At 45.9% G+C, this 18,200-nt stretch overlaps 1 protein-coding gene across 1 annotated transcript in view; it reads right to left on the minus strand.

The window, feature by feature from the left end:
* Positions 1 to 53: 53 nt before the first annotated feature.
* The window catches only part of spryd3 (SPRY domain containing 3), a 45,189-nt gene continuing 27,042 nt past the window's right edge, over positions 54 to 18,200 (minus strand). The window contains exons 8-11 of the mRNA XM_080014623.1: positions 11,833 to 11,890; positions 3,999 to 4,118; positions 3,398 to 3,543; positions 54 to 2,336 (exon numbers count right to left, since the gene is read on the minus strand). Coding sequence (XP_079870749.1) covers positions 2,202 to 2,336; positions 3,398 to 3,543; positions 3,999 to 4,118; positions 11,833 to 11,890 — 459 coding nt within the window. The 3' untranslated portion in view covers positions 54 to 2,201. The remainder of the gene's footprint in view (positions 2,337 to 3,397; positions 3,544 to 3,998; positions 4,119 to 11,832; positions 11,891 to 18,200) is intronic.

Genomic DNA, 18,200 nt, shown 5'->3' on the forward strand with positions numbered 1-18,200 from the left:
TACACTTTCACTCCAAATCAAGAAACGAGGACGAGTCACATTCAAATCTGACTTAGAACAGACATTCTTTAATGGCATGATTTGTGAATATTACTTTTCATCACAGATCTTGGAAAATAAACCGTACACGACGTATGGCTCAAAAATTTGTGACCAGATCAAACACTCCTTGATGTGTTTAGAATTGGACACAAGGTTGGACAAGGTTTACTTTGAGCTCCAATTATATTTTTAAGTTTTATTGCAACTTTCTGCAAATCCCAAGAAAATATTTTGAAGTATATGAACTGTACTGATCTAAATGTAAATTTGATAATGGCTACATTCGAGATATGTCTGAACACACCATTTGAGACTGAGACATTCAGTTTAAATGAAACTGTAAATGTCTCAATTTGAAGCGCGGCCAGAGAAAATCACCTGTTCATTTAATGTGGTCTACAGATCATTCATCATCAACTTATTACGCCCCTCAACCGTTAACATGTTAGGACCTAAATGAGGAAATGAAATATACAATCATCAGGAGATATGTATGGACTAATAAGCCTGATTTATGGCTCCGCGTCGTAGCCTGCAGAGGCTGACGTGCATTAGCATCAGCCCAGGATTCTGCAAGCGTGTGATTGCCAACAGTTGTTATCGACGAAATGCTGAAAACACACGAGGAATGAACACAGTATACAACATAGCAGAATTAATGGTCTTCGAAAGGAAAAACAACAGACATACAGCTGGAGTTCAGGGCGTAAAATGACAGCCTTAAAACAAGAGGCACGTTGAGTAAACACGCATGCATTTGATTAAGAGGTTGGTTAACCAACTTGGTGGATGAGCTGCAGTGTATTGTGATAACGTTCCCATATAAAAAGTGAGACGGTAAAGAAGAAAAGACCAAACAAAGCACATAACACAGTAGCTGCCAAACAAACATCATTTGGCGTGGAAATCCAGCTCCGCTTAAGACAAGGTAACATGACAATCACAACTTATTACCCTCTAAGGTGCACACAGCGTTGAAGCGTGTGGATTGCTTCGGCTCTCGTTTCTTACCCAGACAGACGTCAATAAAGTGCTCGGGGCTGCATGCATTTCAGTATACAGTGACTTTTTTTTTAAAACGCATGCGGCGGACAACAGCAAACAAACGTCATTGTCAGTATCTTCAAAGAGTGTCCAGCAGGTAACACGTCCTAATCAGAGTGCGTCTTCAAAAAAAAAAAAAAGGGGGGGGGAAAGAAAAAGGAGTAAAATATCGGGGCAAGAACTTGTTCGCGACATCCATGAAAAGAAAAAAAAAAAAAAACTCCCTCAAAGAGAAATTAGGGCAAACCGTTGTTTTACATCATAAAAATAAGGAGAACTAGTATCTCAAACAATCCTTCCCCATGAGGGCCAAACGGGCACAGTGCTTTGGGTAATTTTCTAAATCCTGTACGGATCTCCCTGCGCTGAGAAAGACCTGAATGCCCCCCGTCCTCACATACTAATGTTCTTAGTTACATAATGCCACTTACAAAAAAAATCATATTCCCTGATCTCTATAAGTAGAAGATATAGTTACATATACATAGGTTTTTATTTTATTTTATTTTATCTTTAATAGAAAATATATTGTTAAAAGGTACTGTACATGTTGCAAACTGAATAGATCACCTGCACGTTTCCTCCTGTAAACACACACCCGTCGTGCCTTCCTACTTTCCCATTAAAGCATCTCCTCAAACGGACATTGATGAAGAACAGCGGTTTCTGTGAGAAGAATAAGTGCGTCCCTGGAATATTAAACCAGATCCATTGTTCCCCGACCAAACAGCTCCAGGGAGGGTAGGGGTGGTTGACCTCGGGTCGGGTGGGAGCTCTGGTGGGTCATTAGGAGGGTTGGGGACGCTCACACAGCATGCTTCACGGGGTTTGGGTGGGGAGGGGGCACAAAAGATTGCATAGCGTTTTGTGATGGGGAGCAGCCAGGATTCTACAACCGGACATTTTCTTTTGTTTCGGAACTCTAATAACTGCAGATCATGGGCGGCGGCGAGGGAAGACGGTCAGATCAGAGGGACTCGCCGGCTTGGGGAGAGGTGGTGTGGTGGGCTTAGTGCGCATGCTGGCTGCTTGGCTGCGTGCCGGGCTCCCGTGGGCTGAGAGGTCAAACTGCAGGCCGCCGCGACGGGACGCTGCACCCCTCCGCCACGTCCTCCTCAGCCGCTGAGGGGGTGCAGGTCCACTTTGACCTTCTCGCCGCTGCTCAGCATCCCCACCGTGGGGTAGAGGCCGCCGGGTGGGACCGCCACCTCCCTGCGCCCCATCAGCTTCCCATTCCTGGTGAAGAACACCTGCAGGCCACAGGGGGGCGACAGTGAGTCGGCGTAGAGAGCTTTCACTACTTGTAGGACACTACTGCAGATATTGGACAGTGGCAGAGCAGCAGAATTAGGACTTTATTTTCTTACCATTGATACTGCAACAGAACTATTTTGAGAGCATTCAATTCACAAACAAGAAATGCGTGCATTAGCGAATGTCTTTTAAACAAATAGTTGATCATGTAATGTGTATTTCCTGTGTGTTAAAAAAAAAAAAAAAAAAAAAAAGAGTGTTTACAGTACATGTCCCAACTAAATCATAACACAAGATTAAATATTAACCAGCTGTTCCAAAAAGGAGCGTACAGAACTGGGACGGAGCATAAACAGGCTTTTCAAAACGACTGCCCGGGACTTGTTTCCAAGTCTTAAAGCAAATACCTATTATTGTACAACAAGTGAAGCACTGTACAGTGTGTCTGCGTGTGTGTGTGTGTGTGTGTGTGTGTGTGTGTGTGTGTGTGTCTTGAAAAATCAAGTTGAGTCATATATCAAACATTTACTGTACCGCCCACTCTCCGAAAGAGAGGCTTAACAGCTTTTCAGTGACGGCCTCAGACCAAGACTGAGCAAAAATTGCGACAGACCTCATTGGTTCGAGCGGCAGCGCCAGCCGTGTGCCGCGGCTCTCCGACGTGCACACCGTCAGACTCAGGTGCACGTAAGCACCCAGATTACCCCCCATACGTGCAAGCGTACACATGCAGCGAGGGAACCTCCGTGATGGACCTCGATGGTAATGTACACCCCCACCCCCAAGCCTCAGGTTGCAGCACCGAGGCCGGCGATGGGAGAGTAAAAGGCACCGGGCATAACCTGAACGGCAATCAGAGAAGTTCAAACATCAACGAGGACAAAGCGTACGACCCACGGCCAGAACAGGAAGTGCTTGGATGAGGGTAAAGGGTACATTCCCTTCCAGAGCCAGGTTTTAGTGCACCAGGACGCCATATAATCGTTATTTGACCGCTTATGTATATTACTTCAAATCCTCCTGGAAAAGAGGGCATCGGAGAGAGAGAGCTCCTCACCGTGACCTTCCGGCCCTCCTGCCCGCGCTCCAGGTCCATCTCCCCTTCCTCGTCGTCCTCCTCCTCGTCCTCGTTCTTCAGGTACAGAACGTTCTGGATGCCTTCCTGCCTGGGATGGACGTCCAGCTGTTCCCATTTGTCCGCGTCTGGTGAAAGACAGAGATTTGGCGTGAGGGACAAAGGTACGTAGCTGGCCAAGCCACCGTGCCAGGAAGCGATACAAACCAGAAGCCAACGGAAAACATATCAGATATCGAACTATAAAGGGTTATTATTTGGAACGGGGCTGGGGCAGAACCTTTGTCGATTTTGGAACGCCATGCGAAACGTCAGACACACTACTCGGCGAAAGATTTTGGATTTTCTTTCCATTTCTCGCGTGGGCGAACCTGGAAGGCGCGGGTTATCTGAGCCGCATTCCCCCCACACGCGGAACACGGCGTTCCCTGTCTGAAGAAAACCACCCGGACGCAATTTCAATTGTCTGACGCTAAACCCGTTTTAAGCGCAAAAACCTCCCACGGACACGCGGGCGGTTCCGGCGCTAAGACCTTCGTGAGTGACTAATTGCGGCGCGGCGCAAAAACCCCTGTGTCCTCACCTTCCCCGTCCAGGATGTAGTCTCGCGGGAACATGATGCCGCAGCCCATGATGTCGCCCTTGAAGCAGCGGGGGCCAAACGCGTCGCCGACGCCGCTGCCGTGAAAGATCTTCCCGTCATCTGTCAAGAAAAAAAGAGAGAGACCTTCAATTAGTGCAGTTCATTAAGACATTTAGATTTTCCTCTTGAATTTCTAGACTTTTGTTTTTGCCCTCAAGTAGCACGCAGCAGTACGGAGCGTAGATTAAAAGCCCTCGTCGACTTTGTTTACAGCGATGCTCGGGCATTCTTTGCAACTGTCATTAACGATGAAACGATGTGGAACAAAGGTGAGGGGGAACAGGGATGAAAAACACCTCTCCTCACTATTCTAGGAGGAAAAAAAAAAAAAAAAAAAAAAAAAAAAAAGAGAGCGAGAGAGAGAGATAGCGCCGCTATGAGATACAACAATGAAAAAGGAAAAAAAGAAAAAGAAAAACATTGCAGAGGTATCCTGCAGACGAGCTGCCGGCAGTAAATATTTATGGAGTTGTCATGGGACCCGTCCTCGGCTCAGGATACTGTTTAAACAATCTCTATCTGAGCACCGGGAGGGAGATGCAGACAGTGTATCATTATGGCTCCCATACGGGCCCCTGTCACAACAGCGCACAGCAGGCAAACAGTGGAGCCAGGCTCAGGAGCCGGTACAGGAGGGGCAAAGCTATTATTAGCCGCACGGAGCCAACGAGGGCCCTGTGCCGGAGGTGTGGAGGACCGCGGCATGGGGCCGTGAACGAGAGGACGGACAAAGGCCCAGGTACCAGGTGGAGCACGGCAAGGGCTGGAGCACGGAACAGCGGAGAAGAACCTCCCCTATCTCCAACAGCTCGGTTGTAGCTTTCCATCTGAAGCGGAGGAAAATGTCCGGGACTTGGAGCACAAAGTGTACATGTAGCACTGTACATCTTTTTGAAAACAAAAGATCTCTCACTTATTCAGACACTGTATACACACCGCATACATACAACTGCTTCATGCGTTTCTTCTCGTGCACTTACACTTTCTAATTAATGTCTTGCCTCAAATGTACTTCAACATAGTACCATGGAAAAGCTACACTTTAGCATCGAACTCAATAGTTTAACGGCACTTTGTAAGCAAACAACAATCTTGACGTACAACTTTTTTTCCCGCTTTTCTTCAGAGAGCTGGCATTGAGAAAGGTTTCTGCACATATGAGCACGAGGTTTCAGCCGGATGTTGAGAAATGTGTTGAAACTGATGCGGAGGACTAAAGAGACATTTGGCTGCGGTTTGTGTCTCTGGCTGTTGGGCTTTTTTTTGAGTTGGAGGGTAAAACTTGACTGAGTTGGGGTCATAGAATCATGCGCTACAGAGTGTTACTGGCACTAATGGATCGGTTTACCCAACGGGCTACATCAGAGTTAGAGGGTGGTGCTGGTCCTGGGGTGCAGCTGGGGCTGGTGGGGGGGGCATCTGGCTCCGGTGCAGCTAAGTGACCTGGACCAGGACCGAGAAATACTGCGCATGGGAAAACAGTACAGGCGTTTGTAACGTGAGAGTTTGTCTGGAAAACATGGGCCCTCCTTTCCGAGGGAACATTGACTTCAGAGACTCCTAAAACATGAAAAATCAAAACTCTTTCTTCACGATTCCGTGCAGTCGCAGAGCTTGCACATGTTCTTGGAACCAGAAATTCCGTGTGTTGTTGCCATGGGAGCTCAATTACAAAGGTAAGTTGGTAAGTTGTTGATACATATGGTTTACAGTTGTTTTTAAACATGTTCTACATTTTTGACGGGGTCTTTGTTTAAAATGAATTGGATTTACACACAATAACCATAACGACAAGGGAAAAGTACAAACACAACTGTAAATGTTGTGTTTAGTCTAGTTCCGCCTTTGCCGTGATCCAGCAACTTGAACTCTGAAGGAGTTTCCTTTAAGTTTCCTTTTATATTCCTTGAGATGTTCTTCCTATGAGCGCCATTCCTTTCAATCAGTGTGAAATGGGATAAGTACAAGAAGTACAAGAAGAGGGTTCCAAGTTCCAAATGACTTCTGATTCTCTGATGAGATGGGAGAACCTGCCAGAGAGGTAACTTTGCCCCCAGAGCTTCATCAATCTAGGCCTCGAGGGAGGGTCACCAGGTTGAAGGCATAAGACAGCGCATATAGAGCATACAAGGAACGTTGGAAGGTGAAGAAAGAAATATTCCCTGGCCTGATGACATGAATACGGAACTCCTAAAAAGTATAAATGCCAAGCGCTACATCCTGTGAAAGGTACCGGTGCAGTTACAGTCAACGTGTGTAAAACACCACCCCTACATTGAAGCATGTATGAGGGTGCTTCTCAGCCTAAGTGAATGGAGAGATTAACAGATCCAATCTCTAGAGTGTCGACAGCCGCAAATTGGTGCCAACTTCAGTTGGGAGAGAACACCACGATCCAAGGTGTGCAAAATGGGGATAGGCACTCCCAAGAAGAATCTCCAAGAAGTGTAACAGCCAAAAAGGTCTATACACTTCCATAAATCACAACAGCTTTCGTTAAAAAAAAGAAAGTATATTCTTTCGTCACAATGGGCTAACAACAAAATGTGAAATAAAAAAATTACTGAGTTTAAGCACTTTCTGAAGGCACTGTATATCCCTGCGGGGTTGTAGCGTGGTTGAGCAACGCCATGAGGCAGCATTAAGTGGTCATGGTTGCAGTTACACTATGGTGTTGCTTGGGTTACTGTCTTCTGTAGCGGTTTTTCATTAGCGTAGGCTACATGCTATTTAGGCCATGTGGTGGCACTGAAGCAAAACATTATGTTGGTTTGTTGGTTTAAAACAGGGTCGATGTCAGGTAGGTCACATTGCTGGCAATTATGTGCAATTAACTGCTCTGCAATCATGTAGTTGTGCTACATGTAGAGCATAGTGCTTTGGCCTGAGATGGGTTCCACTGTACAGCAATTACTAGCGGTGTAACCGAACGTAGTTGATCTGTGATCTGTATGGATCGCCCCCCCCCCCCCAGGGTTCGGCTCCCATGTGAACCGCAGATCAATTGCAAAATATAACCGACAAGGTGAAATACAGTTTTACTGCCGCTGTTACTTTTTAATGGAATAATTCCATAAATCTCGAAGCAGAGAAGGGCAATGATTGGTTTACGGCACATCGCTCTATGTTGCCGCTACTTTATGACATATCGTTGCTGCTATGTGTCTGCTCGTCTGCCATATTGGAGCGGTAATGATCCGCTAGTAAAAACAACATACAAACATACAATGTGTATTGAGAGTTTCACTTCTACATAAAATCAACTGTAACTCGCTTAATACTGAACCGATTTTCCTGAAATTTAGTTTAAACGTGAGAAATTGAACATGATACTGGAATTAAATTCAGTTACTGGGGGCGGATCTAATCATATCTTCTCATACACTACCCTGTTTGAAGGAAGAAGGTATCATGCATGCCTCATATTGCACTTTACTTTAACAATTGAGCATTGAATATTTTATGTATTTTGAGATTTTATTTAAACATTGGACATCTTGAATGTTGTTTTAATTTAAAGCCATGGGCAACAGCTCCTTGCTTGAAGTGTTTAGCAAAGTTATATTTGTCTCCCATTTTACTTTTTTTGCTGATCCGAAAAATGATCCGATCCGTGACTCACAACCGTGATACAATTCGAACCATGAGTTTTGTGAACCGTTGCACCCCTAGCAATTACGCTGCGTTGTCTTATATTTATGTAATTGTGGTTGGACTACACCAGCTAGACGATGTCATAATATTTCCATAGACAATATTGTGTTTCTGTACAGCAATATTGTGTAAAATTCAGGCTATATCATTAGCGAAGGAGTACTACAACACATGCTTCAGAGTCAAAAATAAAGCATCAAACGACCCTCATGAGTATTGGTTGAAACAAACTGGGCCTAACAGTCACTGCTACGGCCGTTTTACATGCTGTCCCTTGATTTGCTGACGAGGAAATCACCGAAAAACGGCCACTAAGCAGCTTCAACATAAGACAGACCAGAGTTAAATACCAGGAAGTCAGTTGACTGAGGACCGGAGAGAAAGGGTTTTAAAGCACAACCCTTCAAAACTCAGATGAACAAACATGTGGAACAAATGTGACGCATGTGGATGGTAAAGTTATGATGGGCCGACACTGAAGCAGCTTGTACATATCAATTCAACAACGCTCATTTCCTGCTTGCCCGCTTGTTTCATTGAAGGATTAACAGGAGTGGAAGCAGCTGCAGCAGAAGCAGTAAGAACAATACCTTCAGGAAAATGGGACACAGTATGCATAACAATATTCCCTCCACAACTTGTGAGTAAAATCAGCTTTAACTAGATTTCTTGATAGTTACAATGCGATCCACTACCATTAGATGCAGCGGTAAAAATACTAGCCGGCATCTATACAGCATGTTGTCAGTGAATCATCGTGTGCCAGTTTCGCCAACCACGTGCCAGCCAAGTGGCGTGTTCAGGGACCTTTAGCACAGAGACACAGAAGACGGGGTTGTCGACACCAGATTATTGTAGAGAGTGGGCCAGTTGGAATTAGTCCAGAGCAGATAGACATGTGTCATGATACAGGCTCCTCTTCTGAGTGTATGTGGGGATGGGGCTTTTACCTGTTGCTTGTTAGACCAACCAACGAGCAACAGGTATGCAGCCACTCTGATCCTAGTTACCCAGATTCAGGTCAGGTGTGGCTGCCCATCCCCACACCACACATTGCTTTTAAAATACCTGATGTCATTGGCATAATGCATCATGGATTACGCAGAGCCATGTTATCACAGATGGGCAGAGGAATGGTGGTGATGGTGGTAGTTGTGATACGCCACATACATGAGCAGCGGGTGTTGAGTCATTGTTAGTGGGGGGGGGGGCCTTGTGAGGGGAATGTAAGGGGCCCTTGTGCCAGAGTTGTGATAACGTTTATGAGGCATGCAGAAGGTTACTCACTGTGTGAATGGCTTGTTTCTCTTGATAGGGCCCACAGGGACCTACAGAGGCCCATGGCCCATTAATTTGCAATGCCATTCCACCACAATACAGGGGATGGAGGTCCAGCTTGGGCTGGTTTTCAATAAAAACACTCTGGGCCCTCAGAAGCTGTGTGAAAGTGGCAGAGCTCAGACTCAGGCCAAGAGGCTCACAAACTATACAATACAAGCAGGGATATGCTTGACAGACATGTATATGTATATGTATGTATATAAATAAACCTGCTTTCACACATGAACTCAGGATAATGTTTGGATATCAGGTCTGGACATTGTCCGGAGTTGCCCTTCCACACACGTAGCACACAAACAGAGATTGTCAGTATCAGACGCGTTCACACCAACCGGAAATACTGAGGCGAGGGGCGGAGCCTAGGTAGAGCGTGCAGGAGGCAGGACGTGACGCAAAGACGCTGTTTTACAGCCCACCCGAGATGCCGGACGAACACAAATCGTGTTGTCTCTCCGGTAAAACATTTTTCAGGTATATCTTCTTCTTTGTCCTTGTATGTTATGGCTGAAAATGACCTTCTTCATCCTCGGTGAGTCGGCATGTTGATGACGTCACTATCATGCACACGTGACACGCCCACTCGCTCGCTGTGAATTCTCCAGACAATCGCCTGCTCTGTTCACATATACGGCTCAATCGGACATTACGCAGACTTTGTACTCAGGTGCTGGCTGGATAAAGTCTGTTTAATGTCCCGTCCAACTGATTCGGACATTTGCGTTCACACATACAGCTCCTCTGGGTAATGTCCAGATAATTTCAGGGTTGCAGTGCATGTGTGAAAGCAGCTTTATAAAATACATTCGGAGTAAAATCCAACCTTTAAAAGCCAATTCTAGCGCATGCAAGGGAGGTCAACACTGATTTTGGTTGAGTATCAATCTACATAAATGACAATACTTAGGGTAACACAAAGAGGTGCACAAAACTGTGCTGGTGCAGTGTGGAGTAAAGCATTTGCTTTCAAACCTATAATACGAGACAACAAAAATCCCTATTCCTATATTCTTCTAGTTCTATTACAAACTATTAATGGAGACCTTACATGGACAAGTGAGGCATATTGTTTAGCACAAAATCTCGTACCCTGGTACCTAGTAACTAATGTACCAAAGCTAAAGGCATACCTTGTTCAGGCAAATTCTGTAGAGGTTTGCCGTGGTATAGAAAAGGGCACATATACATTGTCTTTGTCAACTTGCCAAAGAGTATCTGCATGCAATTTTTGCGGTTCCTGAGATTATCCTGGGGAAATGTGGGATGCATGGAGGAGCGTGCGGAGACAGTGAGGCCAGTGAAGATGAGGCCCTGACTGTGGATCCGAAGTAGCTGGAAGCGAGCCCATACCTCAACCCAAGCATGGGAAGGCAGACCTCGTACGCGCAGCGTGGAAAACCACATACATCATTTTAGTCTCTAACAAATAAGATTAATGGGAGCAGTGCTAGGGCGTGCACATTTCTGTGGTGTCCAGCGCAGAGCGGCCAAACCGCGCAAACCATGGCGCTCGCCCCCTGGGACTGGCTTGCTGAGCCTGCCTGAATGGCTGGCCTCGTCCGTCACTCATCACCGAGGTATCATCCGCAGACCCAGCAAGACACGCTGCATCAACTGTTATTAGTAGTAATGTACCCAGGGCATAAATGGAATCTGTGCAGGGATAAGATGATTTCAGAGTACAAACATTAACTGAAAAACATGAATGGAATGTACAACGGGTACCAGAAAATGTCTTTGACCAGAAAACAGTTGATTAGGGGGTCAGCTCTGTGAAAGCAGATAGGCTTTCTATGAAAAATAAAATTCTTCACGTTTGCCTAATACAATAACAAAAGGTTGTATACACAGCTACATGAACCATGTAAGGTACGAAGTCTCCAGTCCTTACACAATGGAATCCTTCAATCAACCATCGCACAGCTGATGCCGGCCAGCTAACTTCTCCGTCTGTCCAACTCAAACCAAGGTTCAAGTGTGACCACAGCCCAGGCAATTAAAACAACAGCTTAGCTCACTGCTAGCATCATGTCGGGTTGTTGAACCCTGGAATGGCAGCCCCGAGGGATTTGACAGATGCCTGGAGAGATAATGTTCACAGACCTGTCGTCAGAAAAAACCAGGACTGAGCATAGACGCGTGGAAAGATAACTTCCGAACAAACTTGGTGTTGTGTTTCACATCTTTTTGTTTTATCAGTTTACGAGAGAGCGGGAGAGAGAGTGAGATAAGGAAAGAGAGAAGTTTAGATTGGCCAAACTCCCGAAGTGATGAGGTAGTGGGAGAGAGATAGAGAGTGAGATTGAGATACATCATCCTTTTGCCGTGCTCAGATACTTCAGTTGCCTGCGCTATCTGCCTTGGGATCCTCCATGATCGCTATCTGAGCTCCGGGCACCTCCGCACCCAGACGGTGCCCTGAGATGCGGGTTTCTAAAAACAGCAGATACTTCCCAGGAAAATCTCTCTTATTCGTTCATCTGTTTCACATCGCGACTTAACCACGGGGGAATTTCAAAATCACAAAGGAAGAACGAAAAAACGCTGAAATAAATGGCAAACAGGTACTGATCTAGTGTTGTACAACAAGGGTGTGGTAGAGAGAGAGAGAGAGAGAGAGAGAGAGAGAGCGAGAGAGAGCGAGAGAGAGCGAGAGAGAGATTTTGTGTTGCCCTTTCCCCTTTGTTGTTATTTTGTGTCATATTGATGTAGTGACCTTATATTCTGATGCTGTGTGTAAAAACAGTCACACCAAGTCATGGGTCATGTGTGATGTTCTCACCTGCGTGGTAGGCCACCGAACCCCTGCTCCAGCCCGGGTGTCTGTTCTTGGGGTAGTCCTGCACAAAACAGAATCAAACCGACTATTTTTTTGTCAATTTACAACAGCTTGCAACACTCATGTTAAAAATGCAATTACAACAAGTGACTGTTGATTGTTTTATTATCTATTTTGGCTTTGGATGCAACCCCTGTAAATGTGAAATTGTCTCACAACATGATCTATTGGAACAAGCAAGTTCCAAAATAATTTGACAGGTTTAACCATCTATACTAATAAGTCAATAAACCCAAAAAGCTTTCAATAAACCAAAAAAACTTAAGGATTCGATTGAATAGTGCTGGAAGAGGTAAGATACGACTCCTTTGTGTCTTTGTGTATTCGCGGATATGTTTGAGCGGCTGGTGGTTCTCAATGAACAGGATCGATCGCTCTCTCTCTCTCTCGCTCTCTCTCTCTCTCTCTCTCTCTCTCTCTCTCTCTCTCTCCCCTCTCTCTCTCTCTCTGTCCCTCTCTGTTTCACCGTGCCAACAGAAATAACGAGTGGGCCAACATTTGGATAGGATCAGAGCATGACTCAGAGGTAATTACCGAAGATGTTTATCTGACTTCTCAACTGGGCCTCCATCAGCGAAGACATACTGGCGAGGTAAAAATGACGAGTGTGTGCATGCGTGTGCTTGGGGGGCGGTGGGGTGATGGGGGGGTGATGGAGGAGTCTACAACATGACCCCCCATGTAGGACACCTATCCAGATCCTTACTACCCTCTGCCATGTTCCCTCTATTCTATCTCCAATGGTCCTAGCTTGATGTGGGAGCGGTGTGACCTCCAAACAAACCAACGAGAAACCAACACGACTTGTTCAGTTTCCTTTTCATCCGTCTTAAGTCGGTCAATCCGCTCCAGGACGGGAGTCCGCCGAGGAAAGCTCCAAATACGAGAGAAGAACGGCAATAAACAAGAAGAAGCTCAAGGGTCATACTTTACATGTGAGAATTAAAAAAAATAAAAATAACAGGACTGCAATGAGTCACCATCGAGGGAAATACATGTCTTTATCCAAACACAGGAGCAGACATGATGACTGACTAAGTCTTTTTCAAGCAGGTGGTAATTGTAAAAATTCCACTGGCTTTCACCCCTGAAGTGGAGTGAAAGCGTGCGCGCGTGTGCGTGTGGGGGGGGGGGTCGGTCACACCACAGCAGAAGAGACAAAAGGGACAAATGATGTGTGTGTGTATGTGTGTGTGTGTGGGGGGGGGGGGGGGGGGGGCTGCTGTCTGACAACCCCACCGTGGCTCGAGGAACAGGAAACAAGAGATGAATGGCGAGGGAAGGAACGAGGGCGAAAGAGAAAGGAAGGAGAGAGAGAGAGAGAGAGAGAGAGAGAGAGAGAGAGACCACCAGAGGAAGACAGAGAGACGGCCAGGAATGCAGCCGCCGCTCCAAGCCTCGAGCCCCCTTCATCTGCCAAGTCTGATACTCTTTCCCCCTCGTCTCCACCACAAGCCTGAGGATTTCTCTGGCTGACCAGCATGCAGGCCATCCGATGTAGGTGGCTCCTTGAATCCTTTTTAGGGCTGGGCGATAAAGACAAAAACAAGTATCAATTCTTTGGACGCATACCTCAATAACGATAACCTGACGATATTTTTGGCATGCCTATTAGTGCTTTCATGAGATGTTTACGCGCAAGAACTACACAATATCTTGTCTCATAACAACATGGATATTATATCGCCATAACTCCCGGCCCTAATCCTGAATAACTGTTGGAAGGGACAGAGGTTAGGCAGTGATGTCGCTCTAAACGTAATACAGAGACTAGTTGAGGAAATGGGGGTATATTGAAACAGACGGATGCAGATGTATTAGGAATCATTTTCCACGTGCAAAATGCCACCGCAAAAAGTACTGAAGTTGATTCAAATGGACAGGAGGGACACCATAAACTGTCGATAGAGGCGCAGGTGGAGCTGTCTGCTGTTCTTCTGTTCGCCTGCCCCACTCTGCCTTCCAGGCAATGCTTCATCCTGCACCACAATCTTTCACTCAACATCAAAAATGACAGTACAGCTTTTTTTTTTTAAACAATCATGATTTAGTGGCCAAACTTCCCTGATCAACTCAAAACATGAGGGCTGAAAAGCGTAGTCACGTCACACCGGCCCCCCGGCCTGCAGAAGCTATCAGCGAGAAGCAGGCAGCATCCAAGAACAACAAATAGTGGCGTTGTGTCCAACGCATAGCAGGGTGCAGGCACCAACAGTATCAGATCCCTGGCCGCTACATCGGTGTCATTGGAGCAGCCTGCATTTCCACACGTTGGTAGCATAAACAAGTAACGAAGCAGCGAAAATCAAAGTGGTGCAGGCGGAGAGGAGAGTCCCGTGGAAGGAGATATCGTAGCTATCTCTCTGGCACTACAGAGCCATCTAAAAGTAACACTGAAGCCAAGGATTACCACAGAAGTGGCTGTGTGTGTGTGTGTGTGTGTGTGGAGGAGGTAAGAAAGAATGTATAATGTGCGTTTGTATGGGTGCCTGTAATGTGCCCACAAACACAAAGAGTCCCACTCGTTCATGGGGGTTTGACAGGGAATGTCTTGAGAACGAATGTAGGCTTGTTTACCTTCCCCTTGTCATCGGGTTAAAATCACAAACCACCAACATGAAACACCGGCCGACAAATATCTGCCATTGATCTGTTTGGCATGAATGGAACCACGAACAACAGCCTGAAGAAAAGGAACATGTGCGGGTATACAATCGTAGTTTTTGTGAGAAAATACAGTCAGTAAATACCTTTTCTACAGCCATAAGAGACATTTGATATTCAACAACGGCGAGAAACTTGACATTCCAAGGGCATGGTATTCACCCAAGACAACTACTGACGAATCCCCTAAAATTGCCACTCGTGTTTGTGTGTGATGTGTTGTGTTGTGTTGTTTTGTATTATGGCCAAAGTCAGCGGCCTTGGCAAAAACACAGCTCCTTTGTTCTTTTCTAAGCAGACCTGAGCACAATAAACATGTTGAGTGGCGGCGCAGTCTGGAAATTATGGAATGTCGCATCGCGGGAGGAAGAGGAAGAGAGCGTTGTTCCAAGGGCCGAGCCAGTCCCACGGCGCTCCGGGAAAGAAGGAAACGTTGCCATTCCATTCGCCTGCTACCAGGCCCGGCGGCATGGAGATGTATGTGGGAGCTTACTGCCTACCTTGATCTCCCCTTTTGTGATCGCACCCATCACTCAAACCATCCACAACGCGACCATGCACCACGTCTCCTCACCCCCAGCTTCTGTTAAGTGAGGATGTTTTTAAGCGTGGTGTGGGTTTCTTGTTTGGTCCCCACCCAGGAAATTGGGACGCTTTGAACACCATAGCACTTTAAGGTGTTATGCTCATATTTTACTGGTGGGAGATGAAGCTTTTCCTGCATGACTTCTACCTATGTTTTCATTTCTAATCACCTCCCCTGATTGCCCCACTTGTTTACTCGGAGGCCTGTGCATCCGAGCCGCCACAGTAAGCAGGTCCCTGTCTCCCTTCTTGTCCAACATCCTAGCAACCACTGTTTGTGCCAGATGCACAACAGCCATACAACTAAGTGAATGCATGAAATACATACATCTAGATTCTTATCGAGAGAGGAGACTGAAAGGAGGATGGGGGGAGGGTGTCATGGCAAGGTCATATCTGATCTTTGATTTACCTCCTTCCAAAATGCACGCACACACACACACACACACACACACACACACACACACACACACACACACACACACACACACACACACACACACACACACACACACACACACACACACACACAATGGTGGATAACAACTACTTTTGTGAGTTTCAAGTTATTTCAGAGGAAATTGTGAGTGATTTTTTTCGTCGAAGGGTACCAAGAAATTTGTCCACTCACAAGCTTATCTATATGATATATATATATATATACGTGCGCGCGCACACGCACGCGCGCGCACACACACACACACACACACACACACACGATCGATTCTTTGAATGATGTTTTACATGTTTTACATTGGACAATAGCTTTTTGTATGTTACATAGCTTTAAAAACATTTCCTTGGGGTTTTAATGAGTCTCTCAGAGGTTATATGAAGAGTTATTTCCAACAATGCCTACTGTAGTATAAGGGTTTACCAGATGACATTCCATCTTCACTCAACCTGGTGTGGAGATAAGGATAACCCCCAGGGGGCTCGACAGAGCATTGTAGTTTGTTTTATGACACAGATAGATTGTACCCGTGACCTGAGTTTGACTGTTAAACCACTGTATGAGGGTAACACTTCTCATTATTGATTTGATCAATTGATGAAGTGAAGAATAGAGACACACACACACACACACACACACACACACACACACACACACACACACACACACACACACACACACACACACACACACACACACACACACACACACACACACACACACACACACACTTAAAACCACCAGGAATAACCACTAATATTGTGTAGCTCCCCCTCTTGCAGCCAAAATAGCTCTGACCTGTTATCAGCAGATTTATGTTGCAAGGTGGGGCCCCCATGGATCGCGCTTGTTGTTCCAGCAAATCCCACAAATGCTCCAATGGATCGGACCCTAACCCCGACCAGCCACATGATGTAAATGAAAACGTGATTCATCAGACCAGGCCACCTTCTTTCATTACTCCATGGTCCAGTTCTGACACTCACGTGCCCACACCCTATGGGCGCCCATGACCCTGTCATCAGTTCACCAGTTCTCCTTCCTTGGACCACTTTTGGTAGGTACTAACCACTGCATACCGGGAACACCCACAATACCTGCTGTTTTGAAGATGCTCTGGCCAAGTTGTCTATCCATCACATTATGGACAATAGCAAAGTCACACGCTTGCCCATTTTTCCTGCTTTCAACACATCAACTTCAAGAACTGGCTGTTCACTTTCTACCTAATATATTCCACCCCTTTACTGTTTGTTTTATAAATCTTGGTTATAGAACAACAGACCTAATGACCTAAAGTCTTCTTTCTAAAGCCCTATTGTCAAGATTGCTTCATATTCCCTTCATACTCTGTATTACCAAAATGCTGTTGCTGAAAGTGTTGCCATCAACAGATTTGGCCATGATGCCAGGACTATGGCTCCAGTGCAGACTACACCTGGTTGGCAACAAGCTAGGCCCTTAGGCAAACAGTAGATGCTTCATCGCGCAGAAAGAAAGCCAGCAGCAAGAGTGAGCGAGAGAGTGAGAGAGACAGACAGTGTAATCAAGGCGAGAGTGAGAAACACAGAGAGAGAGCGGGAGAGAGAGAGAGAGAGAGCGAGAGAGAGAGAGAGAGAAAGAGAGAGACAGAGAAGAGCCTGTCTAACATGGTATATTTGCTCTTGTGGTAAAGAAAATTGAGTACACAGAGTTAAGCCTTTAGTCAGCAACCAAGGACGAACAAAGTAACAGACAAAGAGAGGGAGAAGAACGGATTTGTGACTACAGTGAACTGTAGGCCATTAATGAGTTGATTTGGGTCTGTGTTTGGGCCTGCTCTCTGACCGCAGGACGCTATTCAAAAAAAGGACCAACAAGCAAAACTGTACAAGCTGTGGAGTAAACAGTCATTAACCGAGGCCTTCAATTTGCTGCTTTATCACCTCTCCTGGCCTTTAGCTTAATGTCTTTATAATGAAACCCAGATGCAGGGAGAGGAGGAGTAGGAGGGGAGGGGGGTGGGGGAGTGGAGAGGGGAATTCTGGCTGAAGGGGAGGAAACAGCACTCCAGTTATCACCACTCAACTTCTTCCTCACTGTCTGGGATCTGCAATTCGGACTGCACGGCCGTCTGTCCGTCTGTCTGTGCAAATGCAGTCTGCGCCTCAAAGGACGTGTTTGTATGGAAAATTATTTAGATGTGAATGTGATGCGACACATGCTTGTTCGCTCAACTCCAGCTCAATCACAGTATATGCTTGAGATTGATGGCCTGTATAATAACAATAAATTGTCATTTACAAAAGGCCAGTGTGGTCAATGTGTGGTGAACATGAGATTTAAGGGTCCTAGAGGAATGCTCTGCTCTAGTGAACGAGTTATACTTGCCCTCAGCTGGGATGGCGAGGGTGGGCAAGTGGCAGCAAAATCCATAAAAATAAGCGGCCTAGTAGGGTTGGCAATAATCTATCATTTGCAATCATATCAACAATGAGTGTTTTTCAAAAACAAGTTTGACAAAATCAAGTGTGATTGATTACCAAGGGTTTGGTTTCCCCACCAGCGGTGAACCAGTGACAGAAGGGACAACATCCATCATAATTACCGACAGACGATATGACAGCCT

This window comes from Zeus faber (genome assembly GCF_960531495.2).
Source record: "Zeus faber genome assembly, chromosome: 15".
NCBI lineage: Eukaryota > Metazoa > Chordata > Actinopteri > Zeiformes > Zeidae > Zeus > Zeus faber.